A 16919-nucleotide genomic window follows, 5' to 3' on the forward strand; every position below is an offset into this window, starting at 1 on the left:
AAAAAATAGAATTTATTATAGTGGTTACCTGTAGAGTGAAGGGAGAAAGCTGCAATCAGTAGGAGTATAGAAAAGTCTCAATAGATCTATAAATTTTTCAAATAGGGGACTCTGTGGCATTGATGGCTCAATATTGATATGATAAAGCCAACATGTTTGGTGGGGCAGGGAGGGCAATAAAGGCTGTTCATTATATCTCTACTCTTTTCTGTATATTCAAAATTATTCACAGTAAAAAAATAAGAAAAGAAGATAACACAGATTACTAAGGCTTCCAAATTCCCAACCTGCACTTCTGAAAGCTCTTAGTATATGAAGAGTGGCACCATCAGATTGAAGCTCTGTGTGGAGGATGGTGGTGAGGAGTACAGACAAGCTAGTACCTCCCACTGACGGCCCCAGAGAGGTAGCAAGCCCGCTGTTGCTGCTACAGCTTCTGGAGATAGGGAATAGGGATGATATGAAAAGCGAGGGACGGTCAGTTGCAATGGAGGAAAGTGCTTTTGACATGGGATAGAAGTTGTCCAGATAATACCTGGTCTAATGGTGCTTCCCAACCTTTCCATGTCATGGCACATATGGATATTTGTCCTGTACACTGGAGTGAGGCTACCACCCTGGAGGCTCCAGTTGCTCAGGTCCTACCTGTGCCCCTGAGAGGTAAGTGGATCAATATCTCACAGGTGCAAATCTCACAATAATATCACACAAAGGTAGCCTACTTGCAGTACACAGTGTGCCATGCTATACGTTTTGGGAAGCTTTTACCCAGGAGACATTTTAGGTAATATCTAAAAGTAGGTAAAATTAAAAACCATTCCAAACTCTGGCAGCGCTTATTATTCTGCAATTCTGTAGCTCTTCAAAAGGAGTACACTCAGAGTCACTACTACTCTGCTTGAATTTGTGCAGCAGCAATTAGGAACAGAAAGAGCTAGCACAAAAGAACTACAGTAAACAGGGTCTAAAGACATATCAAGAATCCCCTCCAATTCATACGTCTGCATCATATCAGGATGTAACAAGATGAAACTGGAATGTGGAAACAGGCAATCTGGGTTAGCACATGTGGAGTAGAATAGTACACAATCACAATGGACAGAAACCAAAGAAGGACAGAGATATTCCCTCACCAGCACCTTGCTGGGAGGGATTGGTAGGTCACATGTCACACACGTGAGCCACTCTAGTTATGTTAGCCCATGATTTGAAATTTCTATATGTTAATCATATATGCATTGAACATAGCTCATCTATAGAGCAGATTAAACATTTTTCAACGACTTAATCTCTGTTCTTCTAAAGTCCTAAGCTCAAAAAGCTCTATCAGATGGAAATACGGTAAGGTCACCTGAACTGGGTAGATCCAACTTACATTTGTAGTCACTGTCTTTTACCTCAGTGACTGAGACCAGATGACTAGCCTTTGTGCTAAGATAGTGCCTGCAGAGGGCAGTTTCTCAATCTCTTTGTAAGTGAGCCAGCTGGCACCCAGGTACAGCACGGCAAGCTTGGTGAGAGCCAGAGATACCATGGTATAGACATATTGGATGCCAAGATATTGAAATGCCTCCATATTTATCAGTAATTAAGCCACTCCTAGAGCCCCCAACCCTGCCATATGACCACTCTACCACATGTGCCCCTCCCTCACAATCCCATATCCCTCCAGTCCAGTAACCAAAGTGTTAATGTCTAGCACAGCAGGGGTTCACCAGCATTGCTAAATATTTTGAATGGATAAAGATGACCCACCACACCCATTCTTGAAAGCTCACTAACCCTGCTGGCATCATCATCCTCTTGGATCCCAAGAGAGAATAGCAACTTTTGTTGGCCAGTTTTGCCTCAAGTTCCCAAACCAAAATAAAATACCTCTCTGGAAAAACTAAACTACTCAACCACTCTCTAGGCTAGATGCCAAGCCTAGGGGGAAGAATTCCCATGGCCACAGCTTTGTTGGGGAACTCGAATTTCCCCTAAAGTGAGACCAGAGTTATTCTGACCTTCAGCACAGAATACCAAACCTAATCACTTTTCCAGACTAGTCCTTCCTCATAAGCCATCCTTCCTCCATTCCATGCCCCCTGCCAGGCAGCTTTCCTGCTCCCCATGATTTCGAAACTCATTTCTCATGCGACCAAGACATTTCCTTGACACTGGAGTCCATTGAACGATCTGGGGAGAATTTGGCCCTGGAATATGTAGCAACATCAGATTATCAGTCCTGCCATCTGCAGAGTCAAGAGGAGGCAGCACAGAGCTGGGGGGTGGGGGTAGGAAATGCCTGTGAGGCAGAGAATGGAGGGAGAAGCATTGTTCATGGCACTAAGAGTTCTGCTGTTCATCCAGGGAGTCAAAGGAGGAAGGCAGGAATTGCACTCGGATAGGCAAACAGGCATCGCTTTGGGAAATGAGGGAAAAGCCAAAGCAGAACGGCTGCACCTACTCACCAGGGCTGGTGATTGTCAGGAGGTCAAGCTGCCGCTGTTGCTGCAAAAGAAAACATACTATGAGATCACTAAATTGAGCGAGAGCGAACTGCGCTTAGCAGCTTAGGGTGGACACACAAAAGGGATATTCAGATACACAGAGCAGGGTATAAAGGGGAGAATGTGGTGCTTGCTCACAATTCTGCAGAGAGGCATTGCACCCTAGAGACAAAGGGAATGGATGGCTTTTTTGTTCATCCTTGTACAGTCAGAGGTGAGAGGCCTTAGAGGTCTTCCGGTCAAACCTATTTTATACCTAGGGAAAGGCCATGAGCTCATGTCCTCTGTACGAGATGCCCTTTGTTCATGCTGGCCCCACTGTTTAAGTATCTCATATCTTGGCAATCCTCTTTGCATGGGTCCCTATGTCACTGTCACCCTCCTCATATTCCTTTCTAACCAAGGTACTCCTGGGCTGGTTTATTTATTTAATTTGCTCAGCAATGCTATGACAATTTTAATTACTGATGATGAAACCATTTCTTTTCTAACTGAATCCTCATATCTTTGTAACATATAACAATCATAGCAAAAGTATCTGCCTGATGCACTAGTCCATATGGATGAGGCTGCTTATGTTTGTAGGCAATTGGCCCTGGCTACCCCAAGGGCTGAGGAGATCAATATCTCAGTAGGCTTGCCCCACATCACAGCATACCTACAGGAAAGCTCTGTCCTGAATTGGATGTCATGGGAACCTGAGGTTGGAGAAGTGGGTATTGGAGGCTGGGAGGGGGCAGTGAGCAACTCTCTTAAAGACTTAAGCCAGGATTTCTTAAGCCCCAGATGACTTCTTTCTCTTTCCTACACTTGATTTTCCATAAATAGTCCCAGAAATCTGTATTTTTTTTCTCCAAAAGGGTACAAGCAAACAAGAACCATTGCTCTAGGCTACATCTCGTAGTGACTTCTGATTACCCAGTATTTCTTCTAATAGATCCTTTGCCATATTTCACCTTACCTGCATTTCCCTATTTATCTTGTCTTTCTCCAAGAATGGGGAATGGCTTATTGAAATTCTGCTTAAGCAGAAATGAGAAGGCAGAAACATTTTTTGAGTGCCAACTATAGGCCAGGCACAGTACTGGGTGCTTTGATGTGTCATGTCTTTTCATACTCTTGGCAATCCTACAGGGTTGGTATTATACAGAGAAGTGGCATGAAATTCAGAGAGGAAAATTATCTTCCAAGAGCACCTCTTCATTAAATGGAAGGGCCCGGATTAGAATTTAGTCAGTTCTAATGCTGGCCTGAAAGCCCCAAATATGACAATGTACATAAATCATTATGATGGTGCCTGATACTTAATAGGTGCTCACCTAAAAGATATTCAGTACTGATGTTGTTGTTGTTACTATAGACCACGTGACCCTTGGTTTATATAAGTTGCCTCTTCCTTTTTCATAGAATTATGGATACTTGGAGCTCAAAAGTCACTGAGTTTGACCTGCTACCAGGTCAGGAATCCCTTCTGCAATGGCCCCACATTGCTTGTTTCATCCCTTTTCTTGATGGGGAGTTCATTACTTCTTATCAGTTGGATAGCTGTACTTTGAGCAGGGTTAAAAGCTGCTTTCATATGACACCATTACTGTGTCTAGCTGCCTCAGCCCATGACAAGAGTTTGGGCATCTGAAGATCTGTGTCTTCTCTCCAGTCTAAATATGCCTAGTGCCTGTGTCCTTTCCTCATAAGACATGGTCTCAAATCTCCTCTCCCTTATGGTCTCTCTCCTCCTCTGTTTGACTTTGATCTGTCCCAGTCAAAACCTCTTTAAGATCTCTGTACCCTTTACTTCAATGACTTTTCATGAGCCTGAAAGAAGCCCCTTAAGGACTTCTCAATCAACATCACTGTTTTCCTGCCAGTTCATAACTCATTCCAGTTGACATTTCCAAGCAAACAATGCAACTCCAAGATGTCACTGACCTACATTGTGAACACACATCCTCACTCTGAAAAGAAACACACACCCACACACACGGGCTAGAAGGAATGCTGGAGCCAGACTGCCTTCCCTCCCAAACACAGAACCAGGCCAGTGGCACAACTGGCTCAAGCTGCCATTGCCAAGGCCAACCTGTGTGGCTCAGCACTTCTCTCATGCTTGAGGAAAGAAAACAACGCATCCTTCTATTTTTCTATAAGTTTGACTTTGTGATGACTGATGTTGGTGAAAGATTATTTATCTGCGAAGTGTCTATTTCCTGATTAAAGAGCTATCTGTAAATAGTGACTCTGCGTCCAGGGTCCAGTAGAGAAAAAAGGGAAGAAAATATGACAGGAGGCAGACAGACATGGGCTTGTGCCTTGGCTTCTCTGTGGGGTTTGGATAGTGTCCTCCATGTCTCTGGCCTCAAACTTCACACCTGTAAAATGAAAGTGAGTGAAACACCTTCAGGGATAGGGAGTCAAGTACAACAAGGTGCCGTGCTTGTGGGCTCCCTCTTCTGGTGTAGAGACTTACCTGAGACTCCCTATGGCCAAAGCACTGAGGGCTAAAGAGCAGAGAGAGAATGTAAAAGGGACCACATCTCACTTCCCTCTCATATTGCAATTTTCAGTGTCTTTCTCACTAGTTGGAGAGCATCAGAAGGGCTAGAAGATGTATTATTCAGTCCATGGTATATAGTAGCCCTCAGTAAGCATTTGCTAAATTTAACTGAAGCATTCATGGAATCCACATTATTCTTTTAACCCTCTCCCCATGCCTTTGATCATGCCATTCTCTCTGCCTAATCTTTCATGACCTTTGATCTTCATGGAAGTCCTCTCTTACTGCTCAAGACATCCATGAGGTCTTCTTTGCATGCCAACTTCCAAACCTAACCCCCTTCTTTCCTTTCAACAGAATAGTCCACACATTGCTCTTCCAATGAATCTTGTAAAACCAACCTTTTGTATCATGCTCTGTTTTAACTGTCTGTTTCTTCTGTTTCAATCTCAGGAGGTCCTTACTCAAGGGTAAGACTGTCATTCCATCTCTCTATCTCCAGTGCCAGTGCAAAGGTCTGGAAGGAATGTTTTATGTCATATGCTTCAAATGATTCAACTATTCTGTCATTCCCTCTACCACAGCCCTGTTAGGTAAGAATTAATCAGCCTGGAAAGTAACCATGCCCCTTCCTCCACAGGGCTTTCCCTCTGCCACGCCTTTAGGCTTACTTTGCCTTTATGATTTTGTTCCTACCATCTTCGCAGACAGCAATACTGGCTATCCACTTCTTGTGGGAGACTTTCCTTCTTTTACTCTCACCCACAGGATCACTGGCTCTCTTAGACTCCAACAGCTCCTACTGTCTGTACTACTGCTGTGGTGATGAATTACATCTAACCTGGTGACAAGCCCACTTAACCTACAGTTCACAGACATATGTGTGCACCACCTAGTGGCCCAAGCAGGTAAGTGTAGGCTATTGTTTAACCTGTAGCTTTTAAGATAGGATTGCAAACTCTGCCTGTTCTACGTGCAAATAAAAATGGAAAAAATAAAAATAAAAAATTCTTGAAGTGTACTTTCAAGAATCACTGTGCAGTGGGTTTTACCTAAGAAACTGGAATATTCAAATAATTCTCTCAAAGTCCTTCAAAAATAAAAGGAATGGAATGAAAGATAAATCTTTCATTACTAAATGGCCTGCCTAGTATCATCATTTGAGAGCGCCAGTGAAAACTGTATGGCATTTGTAAAATTAGGGCACCTGATTTGTGGAATTTCATCAATAATGTATAGTGAGTGATATATAGAAAGGGGTATGTTGGACATAAAGAATTACCAAATTATAATTAGTTACCAACTGAGAGAGATAAGGGTCTTCCATATGGAAAGGATATATGATCTAACCACTTGGATGGTAGAATATGCAATGTTAGCTGGAGGAAATGAAGTCAGCTAGCTGGGCAGCAGATTTGGTAGGTCGAGGGGGCTGGCTGGCTGAGAGCTGACCAGCCGAACCACCAGCCGACCATAAGCTACTGTCTCGGGAAGGCAAGGCCTTCACATGCATGGTAGTGGTAGTGTGTGTGTGTGTGTGTGCGTATGTGTATGTGTATGTGTGTGTGTGTGTGTGTGTGTGTGTGTGTGCGCATGCACGCATGCGCGTGTGTGTGATGTGAGAAATGTGGAAGGAGAATGTTCCTTCTCAGGTGAAGGAATTCCATGCCTACACAGAGGGAAATGTGTCCGTTGGGCCTGCATGGTATTCCGTGAACTTCTGGAGGAGTGTGGCATAAACTTAGAAGCTGATGTATAGACTCTGGACTGTGTATGAATCCTGCGTCCAGCCTTCCCTAGTAAAAGTGTTGCCTTGTAGACATTCAGCAGAAACCCATTTCTATGCTTAACCACCATGTTGTAAATTCTGAGTCATGACTCAATAAAGTCCATGGGGGTTGGGGGTTCCAAGGTCAACAAGAACAATCTCAGCATTTGGTGCAAGCCAGGGATGGCCAAAGTATCTAGAGTGGATGCTTAAGGAATTGTCGACCAGCACACATGCTCTAAAAGTTATCTAAAAGTTATCTTTATTCTCCCATGCATACAGTCGAAGCTGTTTTGTTATCCCAATATCATGTCACCTCTGGTCACAGATGATTGCCCCGAGGGTGGAAATATTGAAAGGTGAGTCAGTTAGAAACCTTCTCCAGGAATTTCGGATCTATTATGGGTTCTATTATTCTCAGTGAAAACTATGGTTGTCTCAAGTTGAAGAACCTATCTTCAAAAATTTTGTAATTATGGGGGAGCCTCGGTGGCTCAGTGGGTTAAGCATCCAGCTGTTGGTATCAGTTCAGGTCATGATCTCATGGCTTTGTGGGTTCAAGCCCTGCATTGGGTTCTATGCTGGCAGCATGGAGCCTACTTGGGAGTCTCTCTCTCTGCCTCTCCCCCACTTGTGCTTTCTCCTCTCTCAAAATAAACAAATAAACTTAAAATTTTTTTTGTAAATATGAAAACAATATATGCTTATTTTTATCATTTTCCAAATTTTCAGAAAATTGAGAAAGTAAAAATTAACGAAATCCCATCACTGAAAGAGAGCCATGGTTAGCATTTTGGTGTACTTTCTTGTCATCTTTCTTGCTTGTGTTTAATTTAATGAGATCATATTTATATGTAATAAATGAAATACTTTTTAATTTAATGCAACATTATATTTTTTGTCCCAGGCTGAGTCTTTGTTTTGAAGTATAAGAGTGTAAGTCACATATATTTATTGTCAAAATGAATATGTTTGCTCTTAAAACTGTGGTTTTGTTTCTAGTCCCTTTTTCAGGGAAGGTGACATTAATCAGCAAGATAATCAATAGAATACCAGCTGGTTACTTTGTTACAAGGAGGCAGTTTGAAAAGCCCAGCAACTGCAGCCTAGTGATGTAGTCAAAGTCCTATGCATATGGGAGAGACTCTTCTAGGCAATATCCAATCTGGAAGATGTTCTTTTTTCATATCTGAAGCCCCTCTCACTGCAGTTACAGAAACTATTTTGTAGAAAGAGTTCCAGACTCCAAATGAGACAAAGGTGTGAATCCTAATTCTATCATTGCTGAGCAGTGTTATCCTAGGCATGTTACTTAAGCTAGCTGAAAATTAGGTACATCATCCATAAAGAGTGTAGACCAACTTCCAGGAGCCTAATAGGAAGGAGAAGGCGTGAGAAAGAGAAAGAATCACTCTGAACATGGGCAAGGGGGAGGAAGGACACCAGGTAGAGTGGGGAGCACTCTGGTTGACAGCCAGGATTTCTGAGTGCCAGCTCCAGTTCTGGTTGAGACTTTCGGCTTCTCACCATATGGCCTACCACAGCATCTTTTTTTTTTTTTTAATTTTTTTTTTTTTAACGTTTATTTATTTTTGAGACAGAGAGAGACAGAGCATGAACAGGGGAGGGGCAGAGAGAGAGGGAGACACAGAATCTGAAACAGGCTCCAGGCTCTGAGCTGTCAGCACAGAGCCCGATGCGGGTCGAACTCACGGACCACGAGATCATGACCTGGGCCGAAGTCAGACACTTAACCGACCGAGCCACCCAGGCGCCCCTGGCCTACCACAGCATCTTAACTGGCCTCCCTGCTTCAAGTCTGGTCTCTTCCATTCATCTACATTGCAGCTGCACCTGGAGTGAACTTTCTAGAATGCACAGCTTAAAACTCATCAGGCCTCCTACAGGAAAAAGTGTAACCCTTGAACTGTCATTGGACAAGTTCTGTAACCTGGCTCCTGCCTTCTAGCTCCTGTTCTCTCAGACTCTGAGCTCCAACCACTTCTATTTCCCCAAATTTGCTATTCTCTCTCCTTTAGGCTTTTGTACAATCCCCTCTTCTTGGAACAGTAATCCTACACCCAACCTGCTTTGCCTGGCTAATTCTTACTTGTTACCCAGTTCTTTTTTTTTTTTTTTAAGTTTATTTTTATTTATTTTGAGAAAGATACAGCGAACAAGTGGGGGAGGGGCACAGAGAGAAGGAGACAATCCCAAGCGGGCTCCACACTGTTGGTGCAGAGCCCAATGTGGGGTTCAAACTCAGGAACCATGAGATCATGACCTGAGCCAAAATCAAGAGTCAGACGTTCAACCGATTGAACCACCCAGGTGCTGCCCTATTTGTTACCCAGATCTTGACTCACATACCACGTCTTCTGTAAAGTCCATCTAGACCTGTCAAGGCTGGACAGGATCTTGTCCTTATGCCCCTGACCTTCCCCATCAGAGCATCATCACGCTGCATTTCCCCGGCCTATTTACTCCTCTGTCCTCTCCCTTGGTTGTGTGAGCTCCTTGCTCCCTGAAGGCAGGGGCTGTGGCATCATTCCTTCTCTCCTCTCAGGCACTAGCCCAGTGTCTGACCAATAGATATTGTTCCATAAAGATCTGCTGATCACCTGTTACCAGAATGACAGCTAGACAGGGTCCTACTGCACAGGTCATCAGAAGAGGTCTTTAGTTTTGTCCGCCTCTCTCCCAGTAGACACACTCATACACTGGCCCCAGAATTTTTCTCAAAATTCTCTCTTTCTGCCTTGGGGACCTAGGGATTGGACCACAGACAATTTGGCCTTCTTCATCTGGATGGGTAATTATGAGACTATGGTTAAAAATGGACTTTTCATTTTGGTCACGAACTGCATTGCAATTACTTCTCAGAATGAGAAAGGGACGTGGTGTTCTGGGAGCTCAGGGCTGGTTTGATGTGTGGGGTTCTGCGTGGTAGAGGAGAATAGTCGCTGATTATGTGTTCTGTTTTGCTTTCTGTGTTTCGTGCAGAATAGCTATTTGGGGAAAAGTCAGTCTTTCATGGCATAGACTGGAGATGATTTAAACAAGAGCACCAGTGGCCCTGTGCATTCTCCTGTCACTCCATAAGCTGGCCATCCTGGAGAAGACCTGAGGATCAATGCCTTCCGAAAACAGGGGGCACAGGGGCACAGACACACATTTGGAATCAGGGCTCAGGCCTCTCCTTTTCCTGCGACCCCACTGCCCTGTTTAGTTCCTCCCCTCCCCAGCCATAGCCACATTCAAGGCATCTAGGGCTCTCACACCCCCTCCCTGCCCTGCCCCCTGGGCAAAACCTGCTCCCTAGAAAAGTATTTCACATGCCGTTGGCCTCTCTCTAAACTCGCTGCTTCTGATCTCTTATTCCAGTCTAGCATCTTCACTGGCTACAGGACTGATCATTCTAAAATTAAATTTCTCCTATCTTAGACTAATTTAAGACAATGATCTGCATTGTATTTCTGATAAAGAGTAGATATCTTAGCCTTGGCATTCGAGGAGGGTGTGAAAAATCTCCATGGGTTTTATGTGCTATTTGAAAAAATGGTTTTTAAGTTTTAATATAAACTTATATTTGGAAGGCAAGCAAAAAGTTACCTATTATTTTCAGACAATAACAGTGGGCCTAATCACGTGCGTCAGTGTCATATATAGAAGATCAACTCTCACCTGCAAGGGAAGGAAGGAGCGGGGAGAGCCAGTCACCTCTGAGGAAAGGGAACATGGATTATGAAAGTTTGGAAACAACTGTCTCAAGGCCCTGAGTTCATGCCCACATACCACCGAAGTGGGACACCTGCCTTATATTTGCCTGACCATGCTGCCTGCCACTGCCTTCCCTGCTCCCTGACCCTGACCCTACCTCCTGTCCTTGACATGGCCTTCCTCCCACTTCTTCTTATGCTAAACAACTTCTGTGCAACATGGCTTTCCCACATAGCGCTGTGCATTCACTCTTTGTCCCTTTATTGATTTATTTGTTAATTCAATAAATACCAATGGAGCGTCTACTCTGTGCCAAGCATGTTCCTGAGGTTAGGGCAAGAGCGAGACAGCCTCTGTCTTCAGACATAGCTAATAGTGAAATGGAGAAGACAGACATATTAAGCAGATAATCATACAATATGAATTAATTTCAATTATAGTAAGTGCTCCAAAGAAAAATATGAGGTAAAGTACTATGACCAGGGTTCAAAGTATCCCTCAAGCCTCACCTGGCCCACTGGCTGATGCCTGAGTACCACCCTGAAGCATCCCCCAACCCTACCACCTTCTAGGGGAACCCTGGTGGGGGCTGAGGATCAGCCTCCCTTTGGGCACATACTCCCATCAGGATAATAAAAAATGCATTAGCCTTTTACTCAGGGAGAGAGTGAGCACCACTCAGGGTGGAAACAGAATCCCACAAGCAGGGGTTAAATTCAGCAGCAAGGAGAGTGGGGTGGCAGACAAAAGCTGGGGCTGCAGTGTGAGATTGCTTCAATAGATTTCGCTGAGTGGTTTCTGCTCCTGGAGCTTCCTGTTATTGGAAAAGCCAGGCATGCAAGTGGCTTTCATCCCCAGGGCAGCTTAAAGGAGCATCTTATTTCAGCCTCTGGCACATGCACAAGGCAGGGCCAGTGGAAATGGAGAGGAGCATATGAAACTGCAAAGCATTTTGGAAGTAGGATTAATAGCAGCGGTGGCTGTAGCAGCTGCCATTTGCTGAGCACTTACTACGTGCCAACGCTCACCGCCTTCTGAGCCAGGCACTGTTACCCTGTTTTTCCAAATGAAGAAGCTGAGGGTCAGGAGGTTAGGTTACTTGCTCAAGCTCCCAGCTGCTAAGTGGAAGAGCCTAGATTCAAATGGATACTGTTGACCTCTAAAGCTTGTGCTTGGTTAGTTGTGAGAAATGAGGAAAAATCTCAGCTGACTCCCAGGTTTGTAGGCAGGGGAACAGTACGAGAGCTGTGCTGGGTGAGGTGGTACAACTGGAACAGTCTCTACCTGGGGACTGGTAGAAGCTACCCCTGAAATGGGAGTGACCTTCTGTACTTTTCCTTCATTGCGTTCACAGTTTGAAATTCTACATTTACCTGTGTTTATTATGTGATGAATATCATTCCATGACAATCTAGGCTCCATGACAGAAAGTACAGGGCTTAGCTCTCCTGGCAGAGTGGACTCTGTCTAAATATGTGCTCAAAGATTGCCTGTGGAAGGGCAGATCTGGTTTTTAAAGAGGGCTGCATAAACAGCTGAAACTCTTATGCCTGCTGTAGGGAAATGACACACGTCTCATCCTACAACCCCAAACAGTCACATGGGGGCTTGTGCTAAAGGACTTCACTTCCCCAGCTCTGAAGGAAAGAACCATGCATCAAGAAACAGCAAGAGGAAGGCTGTTCCAGTCATGACTCAGAAGATTCCTTGCCCGGGCAGATTGTTTCTTCCCTACCCTCTGCTCCAGCGATATGGGGCCATGTGGGGACCTGCAAGAACAGATGTGGTGTCTAAACTGATGGTGCAGCTCAAGGTTGGAGAGGATATATACATAGCTGATAAATCCCGCCCCCCCTCCACACAATGCACCCATGGACCTCACGCCCTCCAGGCATCGATTTAATAGTGTCTCTCATTACAATTAGGTGTTTACATTCTAGTCTTTTTTTTCCTCCCCACCTCTGCTGCCCCTCTCTCCATCTCTTACCCACTGTCTTCTCCTCCAAGGTCAGGGGCTGCTTATTTCTCATATCTCTGTATTCTCCCCTGCTCTCTGATAGGACCTCAGGAAGTCTGTTGCAGATGTAACATTTTAGCTTATTACCAGAGCAAGTTACATGATTAGAAATTCTCTTTCTTCATATGTTTTGAGTCAGTCACAACTTTCTTTTACTTTCTTTTTAAACTTGAGAGTTTGAAAGATAAGCCTTTGAAGCCTTCCATTTATATTTTAAAGCTGTGATTATTCTTCACATTCTTAAGGACACCAGGATGCAGCACAAGTGAGGCTAACTTATAACACAGCCTCTGGGGTGTCAGAGAAAGGAACTTTGGAAATCACCTAGACCAACTACCTTATTTCAAACAAAAGTAGACTAAGTCCTACTTAGAGGGAAAGGGAGCAGCTTGAGGCCACCTGCCACATTGTTCTGTACTGTTCCCTTGCATGCCTCCTTCGGTAGAATGAAAAAAGGGATCTATGTCTATATCTTAGTGCCCAGAAAAGCACAGATGCCTAGAAAAAACCTGTTAAGGAAAGCAAGGGAGTGGGGCAGGGGAGTGGAGTTAGGGGAGGATTTTGTTAGGAATTTATTCTGAGTTCCAATGTCATATTGTTTTACTTGCTTGAACTGGTTCTAATTGAGGAGTTATCAATAGGATCTCCTTTAATAGGTGGTAACTGAAATGGTCCCAAACTATAAAAGCTATTTTACTTTTCACTGGGAAAGTAGGGCCAACTTTTAAGAAAAAATAGGAGAGGAGTCTGGACTAGCCACAAGGCCCTGGCTACCCTCTGTCTCTGGGAGCTAATGAGTCTGTTTATGCTTGACATTTAGTTCATAAGACTATTGGGTACCTCCTGGAAACAGTAATTGTTTGTTCTTTACATATTTGGTTATTTAATATATAACACTCTTTCCAAAAAAGAATTTGAAGAAGCTTACAATGAAAGAATGCAATGAAATGAAAAACATGTAACTAAAGACATGGCGAAAAAGAAAAATAAGAACAGAATGGTGCTATGTATGAGGTCATGACTCACAATTTATATCCTAAGATACTCTGTTCACTTGCTAGAGGTGGAGTCTGCATTTGGCTCTCAGCTTTTTAGCAATCTAGGCATAATGGAAAACTCTGTTACAAAATACCCAGCGTCCTAAGGGAAAAGCAAAAACAAGCAAATCAAAACCCCAAATAAAACAGTTGAATTATAGGGGTGCCTGGGTGGCTCAGTCGGTTGAGTGTGCGACTTTGGCTCAGGTTATGATCTCACAGTTCATGAGTTCAAGCTCCGCGTCAGGCTCTGTGCTGACAGCTCCGAGCCTGAAGCCTGCTTCAGATTCTGTGTCTCCCTCTCTCTCTGCCCCTCCCACCCCCCACACTCTGTATCTCTCTCTCTCTCTCAAAAATAAATAAACATTAAAAAATATATTTAAAAATAAAACAGTTGAATTATAGAATCTACCTTTCCTGACCTGAGGTCTGAGGGAAATCTTTCCTTGGGGTCTTCAGAAAGACTGTTTTGAGGCCTAGTGGGTGATAGGATTTGGCCAGGTCATGCAGTGACATACCAGCAGAGTTGTATTTGGAATCAGCAGACCTGACTCCCAGGATGCTTTCTGAATAAGGTCTTTGGAGCACAGACATACGTGAAATGTGGTGGTTGTGAGACTCCTGGGGCCATAATAGGAAGCCATGCCTTTATGCCATGGATAATAGCAAAAGCTAGGCTATGAATACAAATCCTAGCTCATACACTCATGAGCGGTATAGCCCTTGAGCAAATTACATAACCTGTCTCTCGTTTCCACATCTCTAAAATGGGGATAAAAAGAGTCTTTAAACTAGAATATAATTTCATTCAGATTTTTTATGTTACAACAAACATTATATTATGGGATATAATATGAAATCCACATTTGTTTTAAAGATAAAACACAAGACTCAATAAAACATTAAAATTTCAGATTTTTGAGAGTATCAAGGTCACTCTCCCCTACTTAGGTAGAAGAATTTGGAGGATCTGACTTCCAAAATCTTATCACACTCAAGTTAAGTGTTCAATAAAGTCCTTTTGTTCCCATTCTTCCTCAGGTTTAGCAAGTGGGCAAAGGAGTTTACGGCATTTGGCACAGAACCGTGGTAAGGACCGACTGAAATCAACTAGTGGATCAGAAACACGCAGAAGCCAGAAGATAGGTGTTCTGGCCCCAGCTTTGTCCCTTACTTACTATATGAGCCAATAATTTGCCTTCTCTGAACCTGTCTCTACCACATATTGGCTAAATGACCACAGGAAAGTTAGTAAAATACTCTGAAATGGGTTTGGCAATGAACCTACTAGTAAAGCACTTAGCCTAATACTTAACATAAAACCTCTGAATGCATCAAACATAGTCTGGTAAGACTTATTTTTAATTCCAAGAATCCTTGCTTGGAAAGCCTTTCCTCCCCCTTTTCTCTATGACTTTTCTCTTATATCATCACCTCCTCCTCCCCTCCTAGGCTGGGTTAGGTGCCTCTTTAAGGCCCCTCAGCACCTTGTGCTACCCTTGGCCACAGACATTATCACTGTGGGTTGCAATTATCTGTGAGTCATCAGGCTGTGAGCTCTTGTGGGCACGGATGCTGTGTGATTCAGATCGGTATCTCCAGCTCCTACCACTGTACTTGGCACAGAGCAGGCCCTCAGTCATGTTTGCTGAATTGCATGAAACTGTGGAGTTCCTGTGAAAAATACCATGACATTCAGAATAAAACTCTGGCACTGAAAGTAAGGCAACATTAATCTGTGTTCCTGCCCAGCCAGAGTAATGCCTCTGCACGATGTCAGAGTTATATATACTGCAGGAAGTAAAAGTGCCAGGCCATAAAAGTCTATTTTCTGCATTTGACTGGCTCTTGTGGAAGCTCCATTCCATGCTGATTGACCGCGACTTTCCATAAGAAATTGCCAGCTTGATTGTGGGGAAAGGATCCAGATCTAATTGTTCTTTGTAAGCCTGGGACAGAAGGTATTGTTGTTTGAGAAATGGAACTGTCTAAATTAATTTTCCTGAAACAAACATCTTTGCCAAATAAAAGCAATGCATAATAACAACCCATAATTAAAAGCAAAATGATACCTTTTGTTACGTGGGGAAAGCAAATGTGTTCACCACAAAAAAAGACCAAAATGTTTTTTTCTTGGAACTCCAGGGACACATCTTAAAGTCTGATGAGAGGGTGTGTGTGTGTGTGTGTGTGTGTGTGTGTGTGTCTTGTGTTGTGTTTAGAAGTAAAGTGGGATGGGGGAGATGTCTCTTTCTCATTTTTTCTTTTCTTTTCTTTTGCTTTTGAAAAACAAACATCATTCATTTCTGCTTTCTAAACAATGGAGACAGAATAGTCTTAAATCCCATTATACTTTAAACAGACAGGAATTAGGAAAGTGAGGGGAATTAACATTTATTGAACTGCCCTTATTTTCCCTTGTTAAATTTTCCTAACCTTTTTTTAAATTTATTTCAACTTTTTTGATATGTGTGTGCATACATGTGTGTATATCTTTGTAATGATAAATCCTTTCTAGAAAAAACTTAAGACATAAAAGCCCATAATTGAACATCTATATAACAGATGCCTTATTTAATGTTTACTCTTTTTTCCTCCTAGCACTCTTATAATGCAGGTATTTAACCCTCATTTCAGAGATTAGGAAACTGACACTCAAAAAGGTTAAGTAGGGGTACTTGGGTGGCTCAGTCGGTTAAGCATCCAACTCTTGATTTCAGTTCATGTCATGATCTCACAGTTCATGAGATCGAGCCCCATGTTGGGCTGTGTGCTGACAGCGCTAACCTGCTTAGGATTCTCTCACTCCTTCTCTTTCTGCCTCTCTCCTGCTCATGCTCTCCCTCAAAATAAATAAACTTAAAAAAATGATTAAATAGATTGCCTAGTTACATAGCTAGTATCTAATGGAGCTAAGATTTAAGCTGAACTCCTGACTATAAAGCCCATGTTCCTAAAAATATTCTTTCCATAGTATATAGTATTATTAAATAATAATATTTATGATATCAAAATAAAGACAAAAATAAACAGAAATCTTAATGATTCAACAACCATTTCCATGTTTTCCATGCTGTTTTCCTGTCCTTGTCTAAGTAGCTGTGCTCGTACTACAAGAGTAATAATTATATACAGAAAACAAAGATACAGTCATGGCATAAATATGATTTTGCTACTTTCTGTATTCTTTTTTTTACCTATGTATAATTGACGCACTATATTGTATCAGTTTCAGATGTACAACAGAGATTTGACATGTGTGTACACTGTGAAATGATCACCACAGTAACTCTAGTTAGCATTTGTTACCATAAAAAGTTAATACAATATTATTGACTGTATTCCCAATGCTATACATTACATCCCTATGACTTAATTATTTTATAACTGG

The 16919-nt window shown here is 42.8% G+C and overlaps 1 protein-coding gene across 8 annotated transcripts in view; it reads right to left on the reverse strand.

Moving 5' to 3' along the window:
• LOC123597854 (BEN domain-containing protein 5) overlaps positions 1-16919 on the reverse strand; it is a 1446709-nt gene that overhangs the window by 330348 nt on the left and 1099442 nt on the right. For all 8 annotated transcript variants that reach the window (XR_006712284.1, XM_045477303.1, XM_045477305.1 and 5 more), the window contains exon 6: positions 2454-2493. Coding sequence is in view for 7 of the 8 variants with exons in the window: in XM_045477303.1 (XP_045333259.1) it covers positions 2454-2493 (40 nt within the window). In the remaining variant the exon portion in view is untranslated. The remainder of the gene's footprint in view (positions 1-2453; positions 2494-16919) is intronic.

This window comes from Leopardus geoffroyi, chromosome C1 (assembly GCF_018350155.1).
Source record: "Leopardus geoffroyi isolate Oge1 chromosome C1, O.geoffroyi_Oge1_pat1.0, whole genome shotgun sequence".
NCBI classification, from domain to species: Eukaryota; Metazoa; Chordata; class Mammalia; order Carnivora; family Felidae; genus Leopardus; species Leopardus geoffroyi.